At 43.6% G+C, this 27,419-nt stretch overlaps 1 protein-coding gene across 1 annotated transcript in view; it reads left to right on the top strand.

Moving 5' to 3' along the window:
- LOC126456631 (uncharacterized) overlaps positions 1-27,419 on the top strand; it is a 96,107-nt gene that overhangs the window by 27,107 nt on the left and 41,581 nt on the right. The window contains exon 2 of the mRNA XM_050092375.1: positions 12,601-12,986. Within this exon, the coding sequence (XP_049948332.1) occupies positions 12,601-12,986 (386 nt within the window). The remainder of the gene's footprint in view (positions 1-12,600; positions 12,987-27,419) is intronic.

Raw genomic sequence — 27,419 nt, 5'->3', positions numbered from 1 at the left:
TCTCCAGATGCATGGTTTGAATTACTTTAGTTTAATTTTGGGTGAAGGTCTTATGTTATTATTTACATTATAATTATTATTGAACCCTTTAAATAAAATTGCAAAATAGATTGGGTGTATTTATACAGTATTATGTAACGTAGTTGCTACGTTACATGCTGCATGTCCACGTGCTCCAGCGACCAACCAGCAACTGTCAACCGCACTGGTGGAGGAATGGAACGTTCTACCGCAAGAACACCTTACTAGCTTTGTGGCTAGCATGGGAGCACGTTGCAGAGCTGTCCTTGCTGATAGCTCACCCTATTAAGAACAGTGTCCCGCATTTTGAAATGTACACGAAACCATCATAAATCGCGGTCGTCACTAACAATCAGAAGCTTTGCGACCCATTGTGTACAAAATTTGTAATAATCAAGCTTGTCAGTTACAAATTAGTACAACACTGTCTGTGATATCTGAGAGAAACTGGCTGATAATTCTGTAATGGTAAACACCCGGTTTTTAGTGACTCCGTCGTTAATATTTGCAGTAACTTCATTTGTCTCAATAGATGGTCGTCCACTTCTTTCTTCATCACTGACTTTCGTCCAACCTTCCCGAAACAAACAGCTCCATCTTCTTACAGCACTATCACTCCCTCAGTATACACACATTAACTTCAGTACGTATATCTACAGCTTTCATGTTTTAGGCACACAGCATACGTTTTGCTGCATGAAATAGATTTCCTATGAAAGTGATCCGTTTCATTTACAGTTACGGCGCAAAAAAGTTCAGTATTACATTCGAAGGAAACAAAAAAGAAAAACTAAGCACCACGAAGAAGTTATGCAAATTGGTCTCAAAATGACATTAATATAGCTCTCGGCGGAAGATGCAAAAATTGTAAACTTTAGCGACCGATGGATGAATGTGTGATGCCACAGCGCAATTTCACCGCGCAACTGGCAAGGATAGTAAACAGGGGACGTTGATACGAAGCCATAAAGTTTTTGTGACCTTCACTCCGTGTACTCAGTTGCACAGTAACTATGCCTCGCGAACAGGCGAGTGAATAATTTTCTAAAACATCATTATTTGTGAGAGGACGTGTAATTGGGCTCAAAGAATCCGGTTGGAGTAATCCGCTGTGGCGCAACCGGTTTATAGTATTTCGTGACTTTAATTACTTATAAATGATATTTCAGGTAGATAAAAAAAATATGAATCCAGTTACCTGTTGTCAGCGTAACAATTCGTTTGATCTCAAAAATGATTATCCTGGCTAATATATTTCACTATGCTAAAGAAATTTCTCCTTGACGTTGTGTAGAAATGTTGTTTGTAAAGTCGTGTGAGTGGCACTAAATTGCGTATCATTTATCAGATTTACACAACGGTTACTTAAGATGAAAGCCCTTTTCTGTTGCAAAAGGAACATTTAGTCACAAAATACTACCCGCGCGCAACGCTGACGTATGTGTCCTATTAAAATATTTCATATAAATCGTCCGAAATAATTAGGCTTCATACATCAGCAAATAAGAAATTGATATTACGTAACGTGCTGTGAGCACTATTTTTAAAGATTCAATCTGAGTTGAATTCTGTCTTTTAAAGTAGATTAGGGACCACCAGTGGGCATGTACTTCCATTCATTTATATCTAACAACATTTATGTTCGTTAAAATTCTCGATTCAAAACTGCGGCGGAGATACTTTTGCTAAGATGGCGGCAACCAGATGATAGTCAATTTGTCTATTGTTATTCTCGACTCCTTTTATATCAAGTTAATATATTCAGATAAAAGTCTTTAAGCCTTTTGCTCTCTATATTTTAGCATTTAAAACTATTCTCAATGAAAATACTTCATATTTTTTATACTAACTACTAGTAAACTCCGCTGTAAGTTACTAGAGATAATGGCTGCGCTCCTAATTGCGGAGCTCACAATTAACACTAAACAACATTAATTAGATTGGATTACAATTGAAATAAATACAAATTTGCGTCTAGACAATAGCGACTCTACTTTTCAAATAATAATTAACAGTATATACAGTCACGGGTTTTCCTCTTTGCAAACCTCCACACGTCTCACGTCCGGACAGTTCATCGGTTACCACAGGAAGAACAACTGAACCACAATTATTACTGATAACAAAAAAAGACTATAATTGTCGTTGTCTATGAATGTAGTTCTCTGATAATAGTTTTAATTCACACAGAAATTAAATTATTACAAAAATAATGAAATAATTATCGTCATTTTTACACGATACAGTCTTTTTTATACGTAGTATCGATAATATTTGTGTGAAGTTCGTACACTTAGTTCATTTTAACATCTTGTGGCTAGAACATAGTGTCGTGGATATTACACCGCGAATCACTCGACATCTGTATAGGAACGATAAAACTATTCGACGATGTTGGCGGGAAAGGGTCAACCATAAGCGAATACAGCTTCAAGAAGGAAGTGGTCGACCTACAGAGGACCGAGCAATCGCCAGAGAGGCACTCACGGACCCAGATTAATCATTATCATCGATGCAGGTGGTGCCCGGTAACCACAAGGACCATTAATATGCGGCTCGCAGTAACGGGGCAGAGCTCACGAACACTTTGCGACGAATATCATTGACATCGGTACGCCAGCAAGCCGTTTGCACTGGTGTCGGGAACATTCGACTTGAAGTCTCATTGACTGGAGTAGAATTGTCTTCAGAGATGAGTCCCGATTCGAACTGAGCACCGACGACCAACGAGGACGTGTCTGGAGGCGCCCCATACAGCAGCGGGATACCAACCTGACTGTCACAATGCATACGGTCTGACAGCCAGGAGAGATGTTCTGGGATTCCATATCGTTTCATAGCACAACCCCTTTGGTTGTCATCGGCTGTACCCTTACTGCAGAGCGGTACGTCGACGATATTCTACGTCCCGTTTTCTTGCCCTTCATGGCATGCCATCCAGGGGTTACATTGAAGCAAGATAATGCTTGCCGCATACGGTGCGGTTTTCCACTGCTTGTCTTCGCGCTTGCCAAAACTGACCTGGGCCAGCGAGGTCGCCAGATCTCTCCCTAAAAGACAGCGTTGAAACATTATGGGCAGGTCCCTCCAACCACCTAGGAATTTTGACGATCTAACACGTCAACTGAACAGAATTCGACACGGTATTCCTCGGCAAGACAGCCAATAACTCTGTCATCAGTGTCAAGCCGTATAACTGACTGCATAAGAGCCAGACGTGGATCAACGCTTTACTGACTTGCTCAATTTGTGAAGCTTTTTCTCTTGAACAAATCATCCATTTTTTTCCCTGTACATTTACATCACGTCTACCGATTTCCGTCTAGTTCGGAAAGTTCCTGCTTGGTGCGTCGTTGTTATTTGTCTTACTGTTTCTTCAGCGACGATGCCCATATTTATCCAGGCGACTCAGGTATTTGTTCATGAGACCCAGAAAATATTAGATACAGGCTCCCAGGTAGATGACATTTTCCTTGACTTCCGGAAGGCGTTCGATACAATTCCGCAATATCGCCTGATAAACAAAGCAAGAACCTACGGAATATGAGACCAGTTGTGTGGCTGGATTGAAGAGTTTTTAGCAAACAGAACACAGCATGTTGTTCTCAATGTAGACACGTCTACAGACGTTAAAGTAACCTCTGGCGTACCGCATGGGAGTTTTATGGGACCATTGCTTTTCACAATATATACAGGGTGTTGCAAAAAGGTACGGCCAAACTTTCAGGAAACATTCCTCACACACAAAGAAAGAAAATATGTTATGTGGACATGTGTCCAGAAACGCTTACTTTTCATGTTAGAGCTCACTTTATTACTTCTCTTCAAATCACATAAATCATGGAATGGAAACACACAGCAACAGAACGTACCAGCGTGACTTCAAACACTTTGTTACAGGAAATGTTGAAAATGTCCTCCGTTAGCGAGGATACATGCATCCACCCTCCGTCGCATGGAATCCCTGATGCGCTGATGCAGCCCTGGAGAATGGCGTATTGTATCACAGCCGTCTACAATACGAGCACGAAGAGTCTCTACATTTGGTACCGGGGTTGCGTAGACAAGAGCTTTCAGATGCCCCCATAAATGAAAGTCAAGAGAGTTGAGGTCAGGAGAGCGTGGCGGCCATGGAATTGGTCCGCTTCTACCAATCCATCGGTCACCGAACCTGTTATTGAGAAGCGTACGAACACTTCGACAGAAATGTGCAGGAGCTCCATCGTACATGAGCAACACGTTGTGTCGTACTTGTAAAGGCACATGTTCTAGCAGCACAGGTAGAGTATTCCGTATGAAATCATGATAACGTGCTCCATTGAGCGTAGGTGGAAGAACATGGGGCCCAATCAAGACATCACTAATAATGCCTGCCCAAACGTTCACAGAAAATCTGTGTTGATGACGTGATTGCACAACTGCGTGCGGATTCTCGTCAGCCCACACATGTTGATTGTGAAAATTTACAATTTGATCACGTTGGAATGAAGCCTCATCCGTGAAGAGAACATTTGCGCTGAAATGAGGATTGACACATTGTTGGATGAACCATTCGCAGAAGTGTACCCGTGGAGGCCAATCAGCTGCTGATAGTGCCTGCACACGCTGTACATGGTACGGAAACAACTGGTTCTCCCGTAGCACTCTCCATACAGTGACGTGATCAACGTTACCTTGTACAGCAGCAACTTCTCTGAGGCTGACATTAGGGTTATCGTCAACTGCACGAGGAATTGTCCATTGCAGGTGTCCTCGTCGTTCTAGGTCTTCCCCAGTCGCGAGTCATAGGCTCGAATGTTCCGTGCTCCCTAAGACGCCGATCAATTGCTTCGTACGTCTTCCTGTCGGGACACCTTCGTTCTGGAAATCGGTCTCGATACGAACGTACCGCGCCACGGCTATTGCCCCGTGCTAATCCATACATCAAATGGGCAGCTGCCAACTCCGCATTTGTACACATTGCACTGACTGCAAAACCACGTTCGTGATGAACACTAACCTGTTGATGCTACGTACTGATGTGCTTGATGATAGTACTGTAGAGCAATGAGTCGCATGTCAACACAAGCACCGAAGTCAACATTACCTTCCTTCAATTGGGCCAACTGGCGGTGAATCGAGGAAGTACAGTACATACTGACGAAACTAAAATGAGCTCTAACATGGAAATTAAGCGTTTCCGGACACATGTCCACATAACATCTTTTCTTTATCTGTGTGTGAGGAATGTTTCCTGAAAGTTTGGCCGTACCTTTTTGTAACACCCTGTATAAATGACCTAGTAGATAGTGTCGGAAGTTCCATGCGGCTTTTCGCGGATACAGAGAAGTTGCAGCATTAGAAAATTCCAGCGATATTCAGGAAGATCTGCAGCGTATAGGCACTTGGTGCAGGGAGTGGCAACTGACCCTTAACATAGACAAATGTAATCTATTGCAAATACATAGAAAGAAGGATTCTTTATTGTTTGATTATATGATAGCGGAACAAACAATGGTAGCAGTTACTTCTGTAAAATATCTGGGAGTATGCTTACGGAACGATTTGAAGTGGAATGATCATATAAAATTAATTGTTGGTGAGGTGGGTGCCAGGTTGAGATTAATTGGGAGAGTCCTTAGAAAATGTAGTCCATCAACAAAGGAGGTGGCTTACAAAATACTCGGTCGACCTATACTTGAGTATTGTTCATCAGTGTGGGATCCGTACCAGGTCGGGTTGACAGAGGAGATAGAGAAGATCCAAAGAAGAGCAGCGCGTTTCGTCACAGAGGTATTTGTTGAGCATGATAGCGTTACGGATATGCTTAGCAAACTCAAGTGGCAGACTCTGCAAGAGAGGCGCTCTGCATCGCGGTGTAGCTTGCTGTCCAGGTTTCAAGAGGGTGAGTTTCTGGATGAGGTATCGAATATATTGTTTCCCCCTACTTATACCTCCCGGGGAGATCACGAATGTAAAATTAGAGAGATTCAAAGGGCTCTGAGCACTATGGGACTTAACTGCTGTGGTCATCAGTCCCCTAGAACTTAGAACTACTTAAACCTAACTAACCTAAGGACATCACACAAATCCATGCCCGAGGCAGGATTCGAACCTGCGACCGTAGCGGTCACGCGGTTCCAGACTGAAGCGCCTTTAACCGCACGGCCACACCGGCCGGCAAGGTAGGTAATTACAGTGACACGTAAAGTGCCCTCCGCCACACACCGTTGGGTGGCTTGTGGAGTACAAATGTAGATGTAGATGTATGCTGAAATCGGCTACTCTTCCGCGCACCAAAAAGCGTCGGAACTTACTTTCGAAAGAGTCCTCGTACATGCTTACATCTACGAAAGTTCTTTGGTTACAGTATTATTTCTCGCAAAGCAGAAACAATGTAATGTTAAATTTACGTCCGCTATCAGATCAGAACAAGCGTCGATTGATACGTGATCAGAAATACGTGGTTTTCCTAGTATCTGTCTATTTACCGGCACAACCCTTTACTATGGTATCACGAAACGATTACGTGTAAAATATTCCAAATAGACTATTGGTTAACATCGGTGCTCACTGGTCTAGAAAAATGTAATTACTGACGCGACTTCAGCAAACAGCGGTTCCACGCCGCTTAGCCGCACTAGACCCATCAGGAGCCTGCGGCGGCTGTAGCTCACTGTTAGCGGAGCATATCGAAGCAGAAACAAAGTTTCAGTTAATGGACGAGTTCTCAGCCGGAGAGAAATTAAGCGTAAATTTCAAATCCATTGGACCGTAAATTTCGCCCAGTAATCAAGCGCGTTAATAGTTGGTGAAATGAGCAAACAGGCCGGACGGCTACCTGCCCGGTTGCGAGAGGAGAGGGGCTTATTGTCCCCTGGCCCACTCTCTCATTTGCGCGCAATCGAAAACAGAGATCCACTCGAGCACACAATTACATGAGAGAGAGAGAGAAGAGGACGGAGGAAAAGTAAGTGGGACTGAGAGGCAGAGGAAGAGAGAGAGAGAGAGAGAGAGAGAGAGAGAGACAGAGACAGAGGAGAGAGAGAGAGAGAGAGAGAGAGAGAGGACCTAACAGCATGTTGAGAGGAGAAATGGAGAGTAAAACCAGTTTAATTCTGTGACTGATTCGCGTGTGTACATCTGTGTCGATGAAATAGCAATTCGCACGAAAAATCTGACATGAGTTTAGCGTTAGCTGGCTTCTGAACGTTGTTGTTCACTCGCATTTCTTTGCTAAACGTGGCAGTCATGTTGCGAACAACTCTTCCATTCAGACAGAATAAGTTTCGCAGCAGCAGTACATGAAAGATGCTTCTTTCCGTTGCTCTAATTCATGTAGTGTAGAAGATATTGACTGGAATACTCTCTTTCAAATTCTCAAGGTGGCAGGGGTAAATTACAGGGAGCGAAAAGCTACTTACAATTTGTACAGAAACCAGATGGCAGTTATAAGAGTCGAGGGGCATGAAAGGAAGCAGTGGTTGGGAAGGGAGTGAGACAGGGTTGTAGCCTCTCCCCGATGTTATTCAATCTGTATATTGAGCAAGCAGTAAAGGAAACAAAAGAAAAATTCGGAGTAGATATTAAAACCCATGGAGAAGAAATAAAAATCTTTGAGGTTCGCCGATGACATCGTAATTCCATCAGAGACAGCAAAGGACTTGGAAGAGCAGTTGAACGGAATGGGCAGTGTCTTGGAAGGAGGATATAAGATGAACATCAACAAAAGCAAAACGAAGATGATGGAATATAGTCGAATTAAGTCAGGTGATGCTGAGGGAATTAGATTAGGAAACGAGACACTTAAAGTAGTAAAGGAGTTTTGCTATTTGGGGAGCAAAATAACTGATGATGGTCGAAGTAGAAAAGATATAAAATGTAGACTGGCAATGGCAAGGAAAGCGTTTCTGAAGAAGAGAAATTTGTTAACATCGAGTATAGATTTAAGTGTCAGGAAGTCGTTTCTGAAAGTATTTGTATGGAGTGTAGCCATGTATGAAAGTGAAACATGGACGATAAATAGTTTGGACAAGAAGAGAATAGAAGCTTACGAAATGTGGTGCTACAGAAGAATGCTGAAGATTAGATGGGTAAATCATGTAACTAATGATGAAATATTGAATAGAATTGGGGAGAAGAGGAGTTTGTGGCACAACTTGACAAAAAGAAGGGACCGGTTAGTAGGACATGTCCTGAGACATCAAGGGATCACAAATTTAGCATTGGAGGGCAGCGTGGAGGGTAAAAATCGTAGAGGGAGACCAAGAGATGAATACACTAAGTAGATTCAGAAGGATGTAGGTTGCATTAAGTACTGGGAGATGAAGAAGCTTGCACAGGATAGGGTAGCATGGAGAGCTGCATCAAACCAGTCTCAGGACTTAAGACCACAACAACAACAACAACAACAACAACAATAACGCGGTGACTTTGTCAAGCACGTAAGGCGCATGGCGAGGCCACAGCGTCTATCCACATCAATGCCAACCACAAAGGAAATGAGAAGAGTAAACTAATCCTTTAACAAGTTCGTTCCGTGTTCTGACTATCGCTGCCGTATGCCTATGTTTTGTTACTGTGTGAGTCGCATTTGCATTAGTCAAAAAAAGGTTCATATGGCTCTGAGCACTATGGGACTCAACTTCCGAGGTCATCAGTCCCCTAGAACTTAGAACTAGTCAAACCTAACTAACCTAAGGACATCACACACATCCATGCCCGAGGCAGGATTCGAACCTGCGACCGTAGCGTTCACGCGGTTCCAGACTGAAGCGCCCAGAACCGCACGACCACACCAAGTAAATTGATACCAAATAGGACAGATCAATGAATTAATTACCAAGTCATCAATCTTAATTAATTAATACCACTAAACAAATTTTCTCATCTCTGAAGACTCTATTGAGGTATCGTCTACATAGAGGATCATCGGTTGGAGGGCGCAGGATAATTTTGGTATTCCCAGTTTGTTTGATATTGTTTGATATAAGAAACGCTCAAAATGGCGAAATCTTGCTTGGTTCCCTGGGCGGTATTTCTAATCGTCATTCAGTCGATGCTGTGGCGGGGACATAAAAAGTCCCAAGCGTTCCGGGAATCCGCACCAGTTCGGGCCGCTCAACTTGAAGGCGTCCGCCTCCGGTATCTGAGTGGTCAGCGCAACAGAATGTCAGTCCTAAGGGCCCGGGTTCGATCCCGGCTGGGTTGGAGATTTCCTCCGCTCAGTGACTGGGTGTCGTGTTGTCATCGTCATTTCATCCCCACCGACGACAAGTCGCCGAAGTGGCGTCAAATCGAAAGACTTGCACCTGGCGAACGGTCTACCCGACGGGAGGTCCTAGTCACACGACATTTGTTTTTAACTTGAAGGCAAAAACTTGGCCGCTCCAGCCGGCCAGATCAGCAGGAGCGGTTGCACCTCCAACTTCTGTTAGGTTAGCTCCAACGAATTTTTCGTATACCGCGGAGGTGCACTGTTGCTCGTCAAATGAGTCTTTAAATAGTCTGGAAAGCAGCTCTCCACCCCACTCCCACGTAGGTGTCGACATAGCGAGGCTCTTCGCTCAACGGCCACCGCCATTTTGTGGCCAGTGTTGTCTTAATTTACCCTGGGAGCAGCCTTGTGGTAACCACCCGCGAGCTGCTCTTGATGTTTATAATTACTAAACATGCTGCAACTACGATGGTTGTGCCTGCGCTGTCGTTGTACTCGCACGCGAGATACGGGTGCTAGAAATTGAAGTGTAGCGTGGTATGGCCTGTTACAATGACCGCGATCTTGACTCTTGGCTAGTGATTCATATTAATTCATTCTTCCCTCTCTCCGGGAACTGGTCTTTATACTGCAGACGTTATTGTTTGTGTTAACTTCTGTTCCTTTGGCACGTCCCACAGGAAGTCCATTGCTCTTCTAGCGGCTGCTTTATTGTGAGTGGAACGTTAGGAAACTTGTGACAGGAATACGTCTCATTTACGTGTCCATTCCTGAATAGGTGCTTTGTCAGACGATAGTGACGTTCATTATGTATGGTTTCCCTGCTGTTCCTTTAACCAGCACTTCATTAGGCGACGAAACACCTGCTGTAAGAAATCAAGACCGACGCCTAGAATAGAAGATCAACAGGTGGATGATCCGCTGGGGAACAATGATACATTGAGATGAAAAAAGTCACGGTGGTAATTACCGCGTACACAAGGTGTAAAACTGCAGTGCATCGGAGGAGCTGTCATTTGTACTCAGGTGATTCGTGTGGAAAGATTTCCGGAGTGATTATAGCCACATTAAGGAAACTGACAGACTTTGAAAGCGGAATGGTAGTTGGAACTAGACGCATGGGACATTACACTTCGGAAATAATTAGGGAATTTAGTATTGCGAGAGCCACAGTGTCAAGAGTGTACCGAGAATATCGAATTTCAGGCAACACCTCTCACTACGGACAACGCAATGTCAGATGGTACTCGCTTAACGACTGAGAGCAGCTGTGTTCGCGTAGACCTGTCAGTGCTAACAAACGAGCAACACTGTGTGAAATAACCGTAGAAATCAATGTGGGACGTATGATAAACGTAGTTGTTTTGGGCAGTGTGGCGAAATTTGGCGCTATTGGGCTACGACAGCAGACGACCTGCCGGAGTACATTTGTTAACAGCACGACATCACCTGCAGCACCTCTCCTGGGCTCGTGACCGTTTTGGTTGGGCCCTAGACGACTGGAAAACTTCGGCCTGGTCAGATGAGTCCCGATTTCAGAAGGTAAGAGCTGATAGTAGGGTTAGAGTGCGGTGCAGATCCCAAAATTCATGGATTCAAGTTGTCAAAATGGCACTATGCAAGCTATGATATCTACGTGATATCTCACTAATTGTGTGGGCTGTGTTTACATGGAATGAAATAGGTTGTCTGGTCCACCTGAACCGATCATTGACTGGGAATGATTGTGTTCGGCTACTTGGAGACCATATGCAGTCATTCATGGATTTCATGTTCCCAAAAAACGATTTCATGTCATTAGGTCACATTTGTTTGCGATTTGTTTGAAGAACGTTCTGTACATTTGGAGCGAATCATTTGGCCACCCAGATCTCCCGACATTAATCTCATCGAACATTTATGGGAGATATGTCAGAGGTTTGTTCGTGCGCGAAATCCATCACCAACAACTCTTACTCGCTGTAGAGGCAGCATGGCTCAATATTTCTACATAGGACTTGCAACAACTTGTTGAGTCCATGTCGAGGTTGCTGCACTACGCCAGGGCAAAAGGAGGTCCGACACGATATTCCATGGCTTTTGTCACCTCTGTGTAGTTGGTACTGTGGTATCGATAGCAACGATACCATGGCGTAGGTGCAAGTTCATAGGTTGGCACTACGACATCGACAACGACGACAGCGCCCTTTAGCAGGCGTTGGTCAGCTCTACGAGCTCCGCTGCAGATTCAACCCATTTGACTCCGAGGAGACGAGCTAGCAGCATTGGTTCAAAAATGGCTCTGAGCGCTATGGGACTGAACATCTAAGGCCATCAGTCCCTTGGAACTTAGAACTACTTAAACCTAACCAACCGAAGGACAGCACACACATCTATGCCCGAGGCAGGATTAGAACCTGCGACCATAACAGTCGCGCGGTTCCAGACTGAAGCGCCTAGAACCGCTCGCCCACCACGGCCGGCTAACAACATTGTTTCTGTTATATCCTAGCCAGTAATGCCACCCGAGCCCGCTGCCAAAAGGTTGGCAGCATCAAAGTCCGGACGCCGTCCGCATAAGCAGCGCCAGCGAGACAGCAAATCGCCGCAAGTCTGCGCGCGCCACCGCTGGCTTCTGGCTTCTTAAGCGCTGGAGTCGCGAGCGCTAGGACACTTCTGTATTCGCCGCTCAGTTGTATACTCGCCACCGAATTGTGTACTTGCTAGTCAGTTGTGTGTTCATCGCAGCAGAGTTGTTGTTTGTCGTCAGCCGACGCTGACCTAGCCGCTCCGACTCGAACTAGACAGATTTCTGTAGACACGGAGTTCACCACTGTGTTTCTGTATCTTCGTTAATAAAGATAAGTACCGACTTTTATTTAATCAGAGTGTTTGGGTTTTCATCTTTCTGTTCACTGTTCCAGCGGACCGGTCGGCCCGCTATTAAAAGTGTGGCGGTGACTTCGTAAGCCGTTTCTACCCTCAATCGAATGGTGCAGCGGAACGTTTTGTACGCACATTCAAGGATCATATGGACCGCCTTCGTGCTACGCACTCTCGTCATCAGGCCCTCATCACGTTCCTGTCGTCGTACCGAACCACGCCACGCGACGGCCCTTCGCCTGCGGAACTTCTCCACGGCCGTCGTCATCGCACCCTACTACGGTTGTTGCACCCCCCGGATCGACCCGCCGCATCTGAGCATCGTCCGCGTTTTCAGCGCAACGACGCCGTTTTTTTCAGAGTTTATCACGGTCGCCGTCGTTGGGAACGTGGTACCGTGATAAGTGTCCAGGGTCGCGGTTTTTATACTGTTCAAGGTGCTACTGGGGTGCACAGGAGGCATCAGAACCAATTGCGCCGCGCTGGCCGCCCGGATTCTGCCGCTCGTTCTTTGTCCACAGATTTGGTCCGCGGCGGGTTCCAGCCGCGCCTTCCGACTTCGCTGCCGCCCCCAGGGCAGCAGCAGCAGCCGTCGCCGCTACGACGCCGACAGCCCGTCCCGTTGATGCCTGTCGCGCAGCTTCATCCGGGAGCGCCCCAGGTGGTCGCTCCGGCGCCTGCGGTCCCTCTTCAGTCACCACCGCCTTCGGAGCTGATGGACGTCGACCCCTCAGCCGGGCCGCCTTCCCAAGAGGTGGCTGTGCAGCCTGTCCTGCAGCCGCTTTCCTTGGGCACCCCCAAGGAGTCTGACACCGCAGCGCCTTGTCCGGCGCCCACTCAGCAGCCGTCGGCGCAGCGTCAGGAGACGCTGCTTCTCTTCGTGGGTCCCGACGCCCCGTCGCGTCCAGTACCAGAAGCTGCGCCCGTGGTCACAGGCGTGCACCCTGACCTCGGTTTTCAGTCGGTGTTTCCCGAGGCCCCGCGCAGCCAATGCTGGGGTGCGGACCGGGGACTGCCACCGACAACAGTCTCCGCCCCGGTCTCTTCTGCTACGCCTGCGGCCAGACCCCTCCCCCGCCGTCGACGCTCGCCACGTCATTATTCAACGACGGTGCGGCGATTTGGGGGGGAGGAGTGTTATATCCTAGCCAGTAATGCCACCCGAGCCCGCTGCCAAAAGGTTGGCAGCATCAAAGTCCGGACGCCGCCCGCATAAGCAGCGCCAGCGAGACAGCAAATCGCCGCAAGTCTGCGCGCGCCACCGCTGGCTTCTGGCTTCTTAAGCGCTGGAGTCGCGAGCGCTAGAACACTTCTGTATTCGCCGCTCAGTTGTATACTCGTCACCGAATTGTGTACTTGCTAGTCAGTTGTGTGTTCATCGCAGCAGAGTTGTTGTTTGTCGTCAGCCGACGCTGACCTAACCGCTCCGACTCGAACTAGACAGATTTCTGTAGACACGGAGTTCACCACTGTGTTTCTGTATCTTCGTTAATAAAGATAAGTACCGACTTTTATTTAATCAGAGTGTTTGGGTTTTCATCTTTCTGTTCACTGTTCCAGCGGACCGGTCGGCCCGCTATTAAAAGTGTGGCGGTGACTTCGTAAGCTGTTTCTACCGCGAATTGTTTGTCGCTACGAACACCGCCACAAAAGTTTCCACTTCCTTTCGGGGCCATTACTAACTTTGTTGCTTCAATGATACGTAGTTTGTCCTCCTACTAGTGGCTATTAACGTTGATGCCTATCCAGTCGCACTTACGGGCTCTTCAGTGTAAAGTTGCGCATGTCTTTGACTAATAATTAAATGTACTTTCACGTAAAAAGCTATACCGAAAATCTTACCTCACCTACCGTTACTCGCTTCCTTCATTCGGCCAACCTTTCAGTTTTGAGGAGCAGACCCACGCGCCGCCTTCTAGGCGGGATACAAAAGGTACAATTAATTCAGACTTTTAAGAGGAGGAATGCCGGAGACTCCTCCCATAGCTACAGTTATTCACCAAATCAACCAACACACATGCTACAATGTGTTAAAGTTCGATACTTGTCTACTTGGCTATGCCAGTTATGGTGGTACATCATTCTTTTTAAGGTCTCTACAGTAATAGATCAAAGACAATATCACGGTTAAAAGAACACTTTGTTAATATCATGAGCTTATTCCGGGACTTCTTCCAACAACAAGACCACAAGCAGTATCTCATTACCTCCTAATACGGCACAGTCGCAGTCGGGGCCGCTTCGAGACTTTTTCTTCACACAAGCGACTTATCACTGGGCGCCCATCTCCCCTCCACCCTCAACCTCCACCCCTGTTGCACTCGTACACTTTCACCAGTGTCATATTTCGGTACTAATTGTTCACGCATTGTACACGAATACTGCACTTGGGCCCCATGGCACCCCTCTCAGCTTGGTGCCCCAAGCTCCCGCTACTAATGGTGGTACGTTCTGTATAGAACTCTCACAAATGTGTCGTCGACCCTGGGGCTCTCAGCGGCGGCTTGGTCGCAATACAGAAAGAAGTTACCCACCAAATACAACAGATAAGCAATTTATGCACACTCGGCTAAGATTGATCAAAATATTACTAATTACTGATTTCAGTTTTTAAAGAAATTTAAATACTATTCAGAGAGAAATTATCCACAATGTGAGACGCATGAATACAATTGTAATCGTGATGCCTAAGTGTTCAGAACTTGTGGTGTAGACAGCTGACATGTGTAAGTAATGACTGAGATCTTCGCTGTTCCTACGGGTTCCGTTTCCTGGAAGTTGGCCGGTCGTTGTGGACGAGCGGTTCTAGGAGTTTCAGTCAGGAACCGCGTGACCGCTACGATCGCAGGTTCGAATCCTGCCTCGGGCATAAATGTGAGTGATGTCCTTAGGTTAGTTAGGTTTAAGTAGTTGTAAGTTCTGGGGGACTGATGACCTCTGATGTTAAGTCCCATAGTGCTCAGAGCCATTTGAACCATTTTCTGGACGTTGAAGATATCACTATAATAATAGTCATTCTGGGATCAGCTTTATACCGTACTTTGCGCTGAGCTGCCCGCACACTCACCAAACGTAAATGACAGTTTGCCGGTTACACCTTTGTTGTCTCATTTACTTCTGGAACAAGAGTGAGCCGTGGCGGCTCTTTCCGAGTCGACCCATCGCTGTCTGTGTGTCTTTGGTTCGCTGCCGCGCCACGTGGCTAGTTGGCGCTCCGTGTCCGGGAGGTAAGCGAAGCGACGGAGAGTTGGCGTAGCGACAGTGGGGCCGCTGCTCCGAGCTAAGCATGAGCGTTAGGAAGAAGTGTTTGTTCATGCCAGTCTATATATTGGTAGATATTAGGAGGAAGTAGATATTGTTTTGTTAGTTGCCGGCCGGTGTGGCCAAGCGGTTCTAGGCGCTTCAGTCTGGAACAGCGCGACCGCTACAGTCGCAGGTTCGAATCCTGCCTCGGACATGGATGTGTGTGATGTCCTTAGGTTAGTTAGGTTTAAGTAGTTCTAAGTTCTAAGGGACTGATGACCTCAGAAGTTAAGTCCCATAGTGCTCAGAGCCATTTGAACCATTTTTTTGAACTCTGGGTCCAAGCATTGTAACTGCTTCCTTCTACATTTTTACTCCCTGCGTGCCTGAGAGGTGGCTTGAAATTGTGTTTTAAATGACTGCCTGCACTTGCTGTGGCTCCGGGCATGTGTAATGTGACTTTGTATACGTTTGCATATGAGAGATTTATTTTAAATTCATGCTTTTATTTGTATTCAAAATTGATGGAAATCTTGGTGTGTTCTAGTTTTGCCCACGTGGGCTGCTAGATTTATACTACGGTAGTGTCACTGGACGGCCGTTCTACTGGATGGAAATGACTGCTGGAACTGTGGTAAACTGTAAGCTATTGAAGCTTACTTTGCATTGTATTAACTTCTGGAATTATATGTTTAACATGTTGGGTAGTATTGCAGGTCTTGTTGCTATAAATTTGTGACATAGGTAATGTTTTTTTGCAAATTATATATTGAAGAATTCTGTACATTTCTTGAGCTGCTTGGTTGGTAGATTATTTCTCTGAGGCAATATTATTGATAAAAGGCTAATTATGCTTCTTGTTTTGATCCAGTTAAATTTATTACAGGGTGAAAGTTTTTATTCAACTTGTTGTTCTTAAGAGTCTGGTTCCCCATAGTAAATGAATTTGAGTTTTTTTATTTTAATTTGGTAAAAGAAAAAAATCAATGTACAGTTGTGAACATTGATTTTAATGTTATCAATTAGTCATATTACATAGTCTGGAGACTGGTAAAGCAAATTCTGGATTAATTGATGATTTAAAGTAACTTTCTGTTAATTGATTAATTGTTTAATTAAACTGTTGTCTACTGAATGGTTACGATAAGTATATAGTAGGTTTAAAATTAAACGGTGAATGCTTTTGAACAACTTGGGGTCAAGTCCTTCCATGTTAGTGTTTTCTAAGAAATTATTTGGGACGTAATTTGACCAGTTCACAGAGAGACGTCTTTTTCACACGAGCATTGTGCGGTAGACACATGGTACTGTAACCATACGATACACATCCTGGTCGAAACATTGCTGGCCGATTTTCATGTATAGTTCCTAATGATCGGAAAGTTAAGCAACCCTTAATAAGAATGTCAAAATAAAGATCGCAGCATTCATGACTTTATAAATGAAACACTAGTTTCACAAGACTTCTTTGTACAGCGTTCTGCGATACATACCCGCAAACACGAACGCAAACAGTATAATTATTACATGTATAACTACTGTTCATGACTTTGACATATGAGTCTTCAAATTCTGGGCGTTCTAGAAGAATTCAGTCATTGACGTCAACGCCATCAGACTGGACCACTGGAAGATCATCATTTAAAATCTGGTGATTGAAAGACATGCTTCATTGCAGCAGATAGTTGTTCGTACAGTCCAAATACTTTTCAAAATTGTCAGTCTGAAACTATCCAATCAGAAAATACTGCATTTGCAAATTATTAAAAAGTAACTTACTGCAAAGAAGAACTTGATTAGCGTGGCACAATTCTCTGTGTGTTTCTCTTGAGAGCGATGAATCCTTCATATTTAATGACTGCCACCTACCAACATAGTGCGTAGTGGGGCGATCACTCTGTTGTAGAAATAATTCAAAAGCCAAGATAGCTTAAATACTGTTTACTGGATAATTGGTTTCAACACACTAAAGGTGCCATCGTCGGATCTGTGATGATATAACATGACAGGTTTGAGGGAGGGCTTACATCAGTTACGCTATATACATTACTATTAGCACAGTACCACATACCTGAGTGTAGATTAACATTTATAAACCATTTGGATATAACGATACATGAGACAGACCAGCTGATATAAAATCAATGTCACAAAATATACAAAAAACAACTGTTCTCATGGTCATTCTTTTCCACAAGATATGTAAAACCGAAGACACAAGATAAAACTATACGGTACATAACCGCTGCTCGACTAGCAACGGTTGGCATCACACTGCCCTATTCCGCACAGGTTCACCTGCCGCGATTCTAGCGGTTCACAACCGGCCACCAGATAGCGCTGTCCAAGCAGTGCCACGGTGTAATCACTCATTACTACTACAGTACAATTTCACTATTACTGCTAATCAAATACCCACGCAAATAACACTTTCGCATACACTTACTATACATGCTATGCATAGTATACATACTATAAAGTACGTCAATTACGGAGTAAAACATCTGAAGCAAAGGCATTATCCATATTAGCGCCATACAAAACTACATATTGTAATATACCCTTATTCATATATGGAAGTCAGGAGTTTACACATAGAAAGCTGTTCATAACATGACTTAGATACAATGCGACGAGTGATTAAAACCTATATGCTGGGCTTTACCTGTCTGGGCACTATGGTCTTAGGTATTATAAGCCCTAAAAAAGTACTAACGTACTATAAAAGGCTCTCACCATCTATACACTCATTATGAACTTAGTACGGACCGACTATGAAAACCTGCATAGGCACATGAAATTAAGCAATGCCAGGTCAGAAACAAAGCGAGAGGGCAGGGAACAAGGGGGGGTGGGGGGGGTGGGGGGAGGGGGGAGAACAGACATGTGCACCAAGATGCACAGCCTCTCCACATGCGCTCCCATCGGCATGGAACTCGTTCCGTCCATTCAACTCACCGAATGGATGAGGAGTGATGGAAAACATATTACCACGATACCAAGAAAACTTAATATTTAATGACCGCCATCTGCTGACCAACATCAATAACTTACTAAAAAGCTGTGATGTACTCCCAGTCTGCACTTTGAAACACATCAAAACAGCAACGGTTGTGTCATGAAACACATTGTTTTCCAGGTATATATTTTGACCCTCAAAGGCGTTGGGATACGCACTTCCGTAATTGAGCTTTGGAGCTGCTTTTACAGTGGGAGTGTCTCTACATTTTCCACTACTTAAGTTGACCATATCAGAAAACTTAGCTGCTAAAACCTGATTACATATCTGATCAAATGATGGGAATATAAATCCCTTGTCTGCATCTAATGAGTTTATGAAATTATTTTAAACAGGTGCACAGTATCAAACGTGACATATATGACGTTAGCATTACTGTCAAAAGAAATATAGAAGTAATAATTGCATTTAGAGCTTTCTGTCAGTTTCAGGAAAAAGTTTCTTTTTACATCATTCAAATGGTTCAAATGGCTCTGAGCACTATGGGACTTAACATCTGAGGTCATCAGTCCCCTAGAACTTGGAACTACTAAAACCTAACTAACCTAAGGAGATCACACACATCCATGCCCGAGGCAGGATTCGAACCTGCGGCCGTAGCGGTCGTGCGGTTCCAGACTGAAGTGCCTAGAATCGCTCGGCCACACCGGCCGGCTTTTACATCATTATTATCACAGATTATACGAGGGGCGTTCAATAAGTATGGAACAGATTTTTTCCTCGGAGAAATTCGGTTGAAAAAATGTGGCATTTGCTGTGAAACATAATGGAATATTACCGCTTCAGCCGCTGTGGTTTTATGAAATACCGATAGATGGTGTCGCTGTACGTAGCCTCCAAAATGGCGTCCTTAACGGTGGTGCGTTCCAAGCAGAGACCAGTCACTGAGTTTCTTTTTGCGGAAAACCAGAGCATCGCAGATATCATGGGCGCTTACAGAATGTTTACAAATGTGAACAAAAGCACAGTAAGTCGTTGGGCGGTGCGTCTGTCATCACTGCAACAAGGTCACGCAAACCAGTCAAATCTCCCACGTGCCGGCTTCCAGCACACAGCCGTGACTCCTACAATGCTGGAACTTGACAGCTCTCTAGTTCGAAGTAATCGACCTATTACAGTTAAACACCTCTCTGCACAACCAGATACTTCTTTTGGTAGTACTGACACACTCGCCCCCCAATTGTTCTATTCAAAGATGTGTGGCCGATGGATTCCTCACAGCCTAACACTAGATCATAAAGTACAACGAAGGAGAATCTTTGCGGAAATCCTTCGTGTTGTACGGCTGATCGTGACAGTTTTTTGTCGAACATCGTCACAGGCGATGAAACATACTTTCATCACCTCGAACCAGAAACAAAACTTCAAGGCATGGAGTGGCGCCACAGTACCTCTCCTCCGAAGAAAACGTTTACCCTCCACCAGGCACTTAACTGTGATTTGCAGAGTATCCACGTAGATGTAGAAGCCACATCGTCAGCCGGTAAATTCATGGCGACAGCCTTCTGGTACTCAGAAGGTTTATTCTGTTTGACGTCCTCCTTCATGGTGCAATGATCAACTGGGAAGTGTGTTGTGTGCCCTCAGGATATTGAAGAAACGTCTTTAGGGAGTTAGTCGCCACAAAAAATGCAAACGAGCTCCTCCTCCTCCATGAAAACACAAGCACTCACTCAAGCGTGCGCATCCGAGAGCAGCACACAAAACTTCATTGGACTGTTCTTCCTCATCCACCCTACCGCCGGAATTTCGCACCTTCCGGATTCCATCCGTTTGGGCCAATGAAGCTGTTGACCGCGGGAAGCAGCACATGGGTGATGGGAAGGCTACTCTTACAGGAAGACGTCGATCCTGACGTCGACCATACCCGCCCTCCCAGTGAGGTGGCCTAAGGCCGTCATATTGAACAGAGATTGTGTTGAAAAGCATGATTTTGTATGAAAAGAGTGGGGAATAATATGGCGCTTTCAAAATATAGACGTGTTGCATTGCCTGCTGCATGACCCTCATAGTTATGACTTTAATTCCACAACAGATGTTGTAAAACTGCTAGTCTTTTTTCATACTTTTACTGCCCAGACATATTTTTCACTAGGTGCCACGGAACAATTTCATTCATGCTGCCAAACGCACATGAAAATAGAAAAGCCAGAACTGTTGCTTGTTCAGTTCTTAATGAACTATCAGCATCATCATTTATAACACCTCCCTTGAACTGAACGTTTGGATTAACATACATCTCATTCAACTGTTAAAACACATATTTTTTCCTCTTCAGGCAATCTGGCTACAAAAGTCTTAATAAAATGACCCTTACTTGAATTACTTTCTGCTGAAATGTTTATGGAAGCAATAAGCTTTTGTATTTGCATGAACGAAGAGCGTTATGTACTCCACTGGTCTGTTCCGATACTAATAGAAGGTAGAGAAACTTACTGACGAAGTGCCTTTTGTTTTTCATAGCGTTTAACGTAACACGTTCGCATAAGAAATTGACATGAGTAATATTTCTATTGTTTTCAGTAGAATTTTGCTCCCGATGTGCAATACGTTCTTTAGTTTTGTGACACACTCATGTTCACAGCTTCCACTGGTTAAATAACTCAGCAAAATCTTCTCTAGCTATGACCACCGTGTTACTTTCAAGTTTAGGGTCACTATCCTTAGCAAGTTGTGAGCATTTGAAATACTATTGCAAACATATACTCGAACACACAACTATCGACCTCCACGCTAACTTGAATTTTTGGAATGACCTCCTCTGGTAACCTACAGAAACATATAGAATCGTTAATTACAGTATGGCACCACATGTCACTTTACATAATTCTACCTATATTTTCACCCAAGTACGTAAAAATTTTAATCACGTCTTCCGCAAGCAACTATTCGTCTCTCTTACAAAGATCTATCTCCAGTTTCAAAAAAAAAAAAAAAAAAATGTGTGTGAAATCTTATGGTACTGCTGAGGTCATCAGTCCATAAGCTTACACACTACTTAACCTACGTTATCCTAAGGACAACCACACACCCATGCTCGAACGAGGACTCGAACCTCCGCCGGGACTTCTCCAGTTACAGACTTCTTTCATGTAGAACGTCCCTGGAGTCAGATTTAGATGGTTTGCTTAAGCAATGAGGTGGAATGGCGTTATTTCTTGGCATTACACAGTCTCTTAGTTTTGGTGGAGCTCGTGGGTATTTGTACTCGTTTCCTAGCACATCCTTAAACATATAAAAGTTTGTTATATCCCCTTCTTTGAAATGCTTTGTACAGACCACAGATCTCTTGGAAATTAAGTAAGCTTTTCTTGGAATAGCTTTCAATCACCCACGGTACGTGTCGGTATATGTCGCAGTTGAAAGCTGTCGAAATCGCTGCCATGTGTCAGGGATTTCCTTAAGTAGGCTCTAATCTAGGTGTGTCTTTGTAGTAAAGACTAAATCTATTAAAATTTCATGTATGGCGGTCCGTTTTTGGACACATCTCAATGAGTATGCGATCACATCTAAATTTTCAAATGCGTGTGAATTCGTAAGGGACCAAACTGCGAGCCGGCCGATGTGACCGAGCGGTTCTGGGCGCTTCAGTCTGGAACCGCGTGACCGCTACGGTCGCAGGTTCGAATCCTGCCTCGGGCATGGATGTGTGTGATGTCCTTAGGTTGGTTAGGTTTAAGTAGTTCTAAGTTCTAGGGGAATGATGACCTCAGATATTAAGTCCCATAGTGCTTAGAGCTATTTGAACAATTCGAACCACACTGCTGAGGTTATCGGCCCCTAAACTTACGCACTACTTAAACTAATCTAAACTAACTTACGCTAAGAACAACACACACATTTATGCCCGAGGGAGATTCGAACCTCCGGCGGGAGGTCTGCGCAAGCCGTGTCATGGCGCCTCAGACCGCACGGCCACGCCGCGCGGCGATCATATCTCCTGAACTGTGTGTCGTACTACAGTACATACGTGTAGGTACATTCAACGGCTGAAGTGGATATAGTCTGCGAACTATTTTGCGAATTGAATTAGTAGCAAAGATAACAATTTTTTTCACGCATATCATATGGTCTATGTGTCATACCATGATATAATTTTTTAGGTACATTCAGGGGAATATATGGAAACTGTCTGCAAAATGACTTACAAATAGAGTTAGTAGAAAAGAAGTAATAAATTTAAACGTCATGAACAATGCGGCAGTTTTTCACAAATCTCAGTGTTTAAGTCGTCATATCTCGTGGACTATGTGTGGTACAATGATACGCTTTTGCAGGTGTGTTTAGCGGCATATGTGGATACGGTCTGCAAAATTTATTGCGTATGGATTTAGTAACGTAGTAGTAAAAATTTAAATATCGTGCATTATGCCACAGTTTTTCAACCATTTCAGTGTTTATGACGTCATGTTTCCTGAACTATGATAGGTAGGTGTTTCTTAGACCCAAGGCAGCTATTGTCTGTCAGTAAGGTGCAGTGGGGTCAGTTTTGCTTGAAATTGGTCCAGTGTTTTAGGAGGAGATCAGGAGCAGACGTACTCCCCCCCCCCTCCACACACACACATACATACACACATTTTTATAATATGTATGGATTAACAGTAATACACATTTCGTGTAGATAACAAATTACTCTTCACTAGCATGTTTACAACGATGAATCACTCTTTTACAATTATATTTAAATTTCGTTACTGTAAAGACATGCTAGTCAGATAAATCACATTTACAGACAGACCAGATATTTATGGATGTCTGCAGGAAAAGTTTGACAAAAGTAGCAGATGTCACAACAAACGAAGCCAAACGTTCACAATCTGTACATCGCATAACACGGGACTGCATCAGTTCGGTGTTCAATCCAGCGTCCGGCCATCCTGATTTAGGTTTTCCGTGATTTCCCTAAATCGCTTCAGGCAAATGCCGGGATGGTTCCCTTGAAAGGATACGGCCGACTTCCTTCCCTAATTCGATGAGACAGATGACTTCGCAGTTTGGTCTCCTCCCCAAATCGACCCAACCCAACCCATCAGTTCGGTAGGCCGCCTACACAGCGTTGCCACTTTGGTTGACTTCGGCTTGTAAGGAGTAGGCTTTGCTCGGAGGATCGCAAGTCGTCCTTCGATAGCGCTGTCTGTAAGAGTATTGCTCACCAAAGCAGTCATAAATGACTTAAAATCTAATGCACACCTTAACGTGGTTAAGTTGCACCGTAATACAGGAAAAAGTAAGCATTATATGACTGGAAAGCTGTTGTTACGTCTAAATCCCTTTTCATTTTGTGTCAGCTATTTTACTTCTTAGCATCGTTAGTGACCAATTTTCATTAATGTCGGTGCACCGCTTTCCCTGCTTTGCTTTACTTGGCGTGATACGTCAGAATTAAGGTATCATAGACAATCGGTACCACAGTGTCGAAAGATACCCTTATGAGAAAAATGTCTTCCACTTTTCCTAGTAAAATACCTATGAACTCACTTTTCTCATCATCATATGGTTCAAATGGCTCTGAGCACCATGGGACTTAACTTCTGAGGTCATCAGTCCCCTAGAACTTAGAACTACTTAAACCTAACTAACCTAAGGACATCACACACATCCATGCCCGAGGCAGGATTAGAACCTGCGACCGTAGCGATCGCGCGGTTCCAGACTGGAGCGCCTAGAACCGCTCGGCCACCTCGGCCGGCTTTTTCATCATCGTTTTCTTTGGTAACTCCTTTTTTCATCTATTATTTCCCTCTTTCCGAATTCGTAAGAGCAGGGGGCACTGTTGGAGGAATTATTCCTTTCCAGCCAAATATTCCATCAGACTGGGAGTGAGAAGTTTTTGATAGTGCTGAGTCACAGTCGTACAGTATTTTTTACAGAATAAACCGCCATTTGGTTGCATACTGCTGTATTTTTCTTTTGTACCATCTAGATTTCGGCTTTCACACCACTATCGAGTACGACGTTCTTAGAACTTTAACATCGTTTTGCTGTGTACTGTGCAGGATGACAAATGCACAGTTCAACACATTTGTTTAACATTGATATAAATGGTACAAAATTAACGTTAGTTTTGTACCATTTACATCAGTACTAAGCAACTGTGTATTTGTCATCCTGCACAGTGCACAGCAAAATGATGTTACCATATATTACAGGCTATAAGACGCTACTGACTCTAAGACTCACCTTACTTTTAAGCAGTTCTGTTAAAAAATAACATTTTTTACCATTTTCATTGTTTGTTTGAAAAGCCAAACTAGAAAAGATCTTAGTATATAAAACCGAACAGACCTTCAAAATCCCTGACAATTGTAACGTAGCAAGTTATTGCCGAACAACATTCATTGCACTAAAGCATGCAGCCGTGTAGCCCGGTGACTGTAGGATTGTGTCTTCGCTATGACTCACAGAGCAGCTGACGCTACTATCCGTGAGAACGGTCTCAAGAAACATCTAGTTCTAGTAGGAACGTAAATTCATACCCCCTACGAATCTAAATAAACCATAGTAATTATCCGATTTTGCTTAAACTTGTTACAAAATCTTTTGTTATTAAGTAAAGGATCTTGTCAAAATTTCAGATTTTTATCTCGTATAGTTCTGGAGACTGAGAAAATTACTTAAATGTCCAAAACCCGACACTTACGTTTGAAAACTCAGTTAGAAACAATAACAGTTTGTATTTTTTTATGATCTTAAATTCTCAGTGTGTAAAATCACTTAACTAGAATTGTCTTTTCAACACTGTAATTACTCTGCATTTCGTAGTGTAAAACAATCATTCAAAATTATTATCTACTTATTATTTTGTTGTGTGTATATATAGGAATGAATGAGAGAGTGTCTGTGGGACATACGAAAAAACTTAATACTATTTTATGTAAAAAACTTGTGAAATTGAATCGTGCGAAAATTGTGGTGCAACGAGGAAGCTGATGCCGTATGTCGATGTGTGCTTGCTTTTGTAAGAGAGCAGCCAGAATAGACGTAGGAAGTGGAATAATTCTCAATTAATTTTAAGATTATTATGTATTTTGGTCTATTTTATTAATTGTTATATTACAAATTTGCATTGGAATGACGTAAATGATTTTCTGATTAGTGATAGGCTCAGGCAAGTTTTGCCGCAAGAATGATCTAGAAGGATCATTCTGATTGGTCATTTAAACCATTAGCCAATCAGAAATAAGGTGTTCCGGTGCACAGAAAGTTAGATAGGCATAGAGACGGATGGCATCGAGAGAGTCGCTCGCCAACCTTCGTACGTGTAACATCATGCTAAATGTCCCCGAGAAAATAACTTGTGAAATGAAGAACTGTCGAGTTCATTGCTGATAGGAAGTGTCGCGACTTAGGTAGTTTGAGTTACGAACATTGTGAGGACAATTTTATTAATTATCAGTGTGTGATATTTCGGTCTTAGTGAAATTTCGCGAGACATATTCCGTATACATTATCGAATACTTGGGCGAGCACTTATAACTCTGAAGACCACTAATATGACCGAAGTTTCAGTTCGCTATAGTAGTTGGTTAATAATTGTCAGAGCGAACATTAATTGGGTCGGACAGGTAGATATTCTGGCTTTTTTATTCGTGTGAGAACATTTTGTACAGACTTTGAGATGGGATCAGTAGAGCAGTTAAAATAGTAAATTCGGACTTGATGGCAAATTTATGTGCTTCCTTAAGAATAAAAAAAGTTTACTAAAATTTCCGAAGGTTTAGTGCGGGTAAACTGTATTTTCCCACCACCTGATATTTTTTTAAATGAATTTACAGAAACTGATTCGCAACTTGAGTTACGCGGCTTCTGTGTGGGAGGTATTAGGTATTGGTTTCATCAACGCTGCTTTACACGGCCTAGTGAGTATCTACTACTGCAGAGTGAAGTGACGTCATAAGGAAGCCGTACTGAGGTAGGTGGACAATTAATGAGAGACTGTACGAACGCGTAACGACGGTCAACCCCGCCCCGCCGCAATCTGAACTTTCTTCTTCTTCTTCTTCTTCCTCCTCCTCTTCGTTGCCATCGTTTTTCTCTTCATTATTGTATGAGACGGTCTTTGCTACCACCGAGAGCGTTAATTATGCCCCACGTCTTGAAAGATTTAACAATAATGTTTTCTATCATTCTATACCACGACTGTTTTATCCACTGAGGTACTTCTTTGATTGTAGGTAGTTTTAAAGATCCCCTCGGAGTGAATTCATGTTGGCTTTCATCCATCATCCATTTGCTCCATTCCTCTCTCTTATACACTTTAAATGGGTTTATTTCTCATGTCATCAAGATTTTGCAATTGTAAAACGAATAACATCTCTGTATTTCTCTGCCCCAGTTTCTCTTTCACAGAATTTTTCAAATGACTACTAAACTATTCTATCACAAGAAGAGAACTCTTTTTCAATAAAGCATCTATATTTCTTGCCCATACTCTATTAATTTCATACGAGCTTCGTCCATCCAACCCTTGTCATGTACGTGATCAACAACTTCTGGCGGTGTTTCAGGAGTTTTTGCATAGTTTTACGCTTGAAAATGATCATCTGATTAAGTTTAGTACCGTCAGCAGAATATGAAAGGACAACCGCGTAGCGCACTTTTTTTCATGTACACTTGTTTTTGTAGCTACAGTTTTACTAAGTTTCATGGCAACAGTTTTGTTACTCCATATTCGCTATCTGGCTTAGTACCGTCTGTTAACGTCCACTGCAGCGCTAGCTTACGAGTGTGTATTTGAATCATTTCTGTATTAATTGAAATGTAATTTAGGCTCCTGCACCCTAGCAAAATGCCCTTTCCAACAAGGCTTCAATTCACACGTAGCCAATCTTGATTTTGTTCCTTCTTAAACTGTGGGCAGCACATCTGCCTTATAAGCAGGAGACACAAGTTCAAGTCCTGGTCTTGGCACAAATTTTAATTCATTGCTTTAGATTCTATCCTTATCGAAGATGAAGGAGACAGTCTGCCTCCAGGAAAATGCATTTACGTCACATAACTAATTCGAGTGACTTGAAATGTTGACAGTTGTAACTTCAGACACGTTTTACCTTTTATGAGAAAGTCCTTTTCGCCTGT

The sequence above is a fragment of the Schistocerca serialis genome, chromosome 2 (genome assembly GCF_023864345.2).
Source record: "Schistocerca serialis cubense isolate TAMUIC-IGC-003099 chromosome 2, iqSchSeri2.2, whole genome shotgun sequence".
Taxonomy (NCBI): domain Eukaryota; kingdom Metazoa; phylum Arthropoda; class Insecta; order Orthoptera; family Acrididae; genus Schistocerca; species Schistocerca serialis.
The sequence above is the reverse complement of the archived record's forward strand: the minus strand, read 5'-3'. Positions and strand labels throughout refer to the sequence as shown.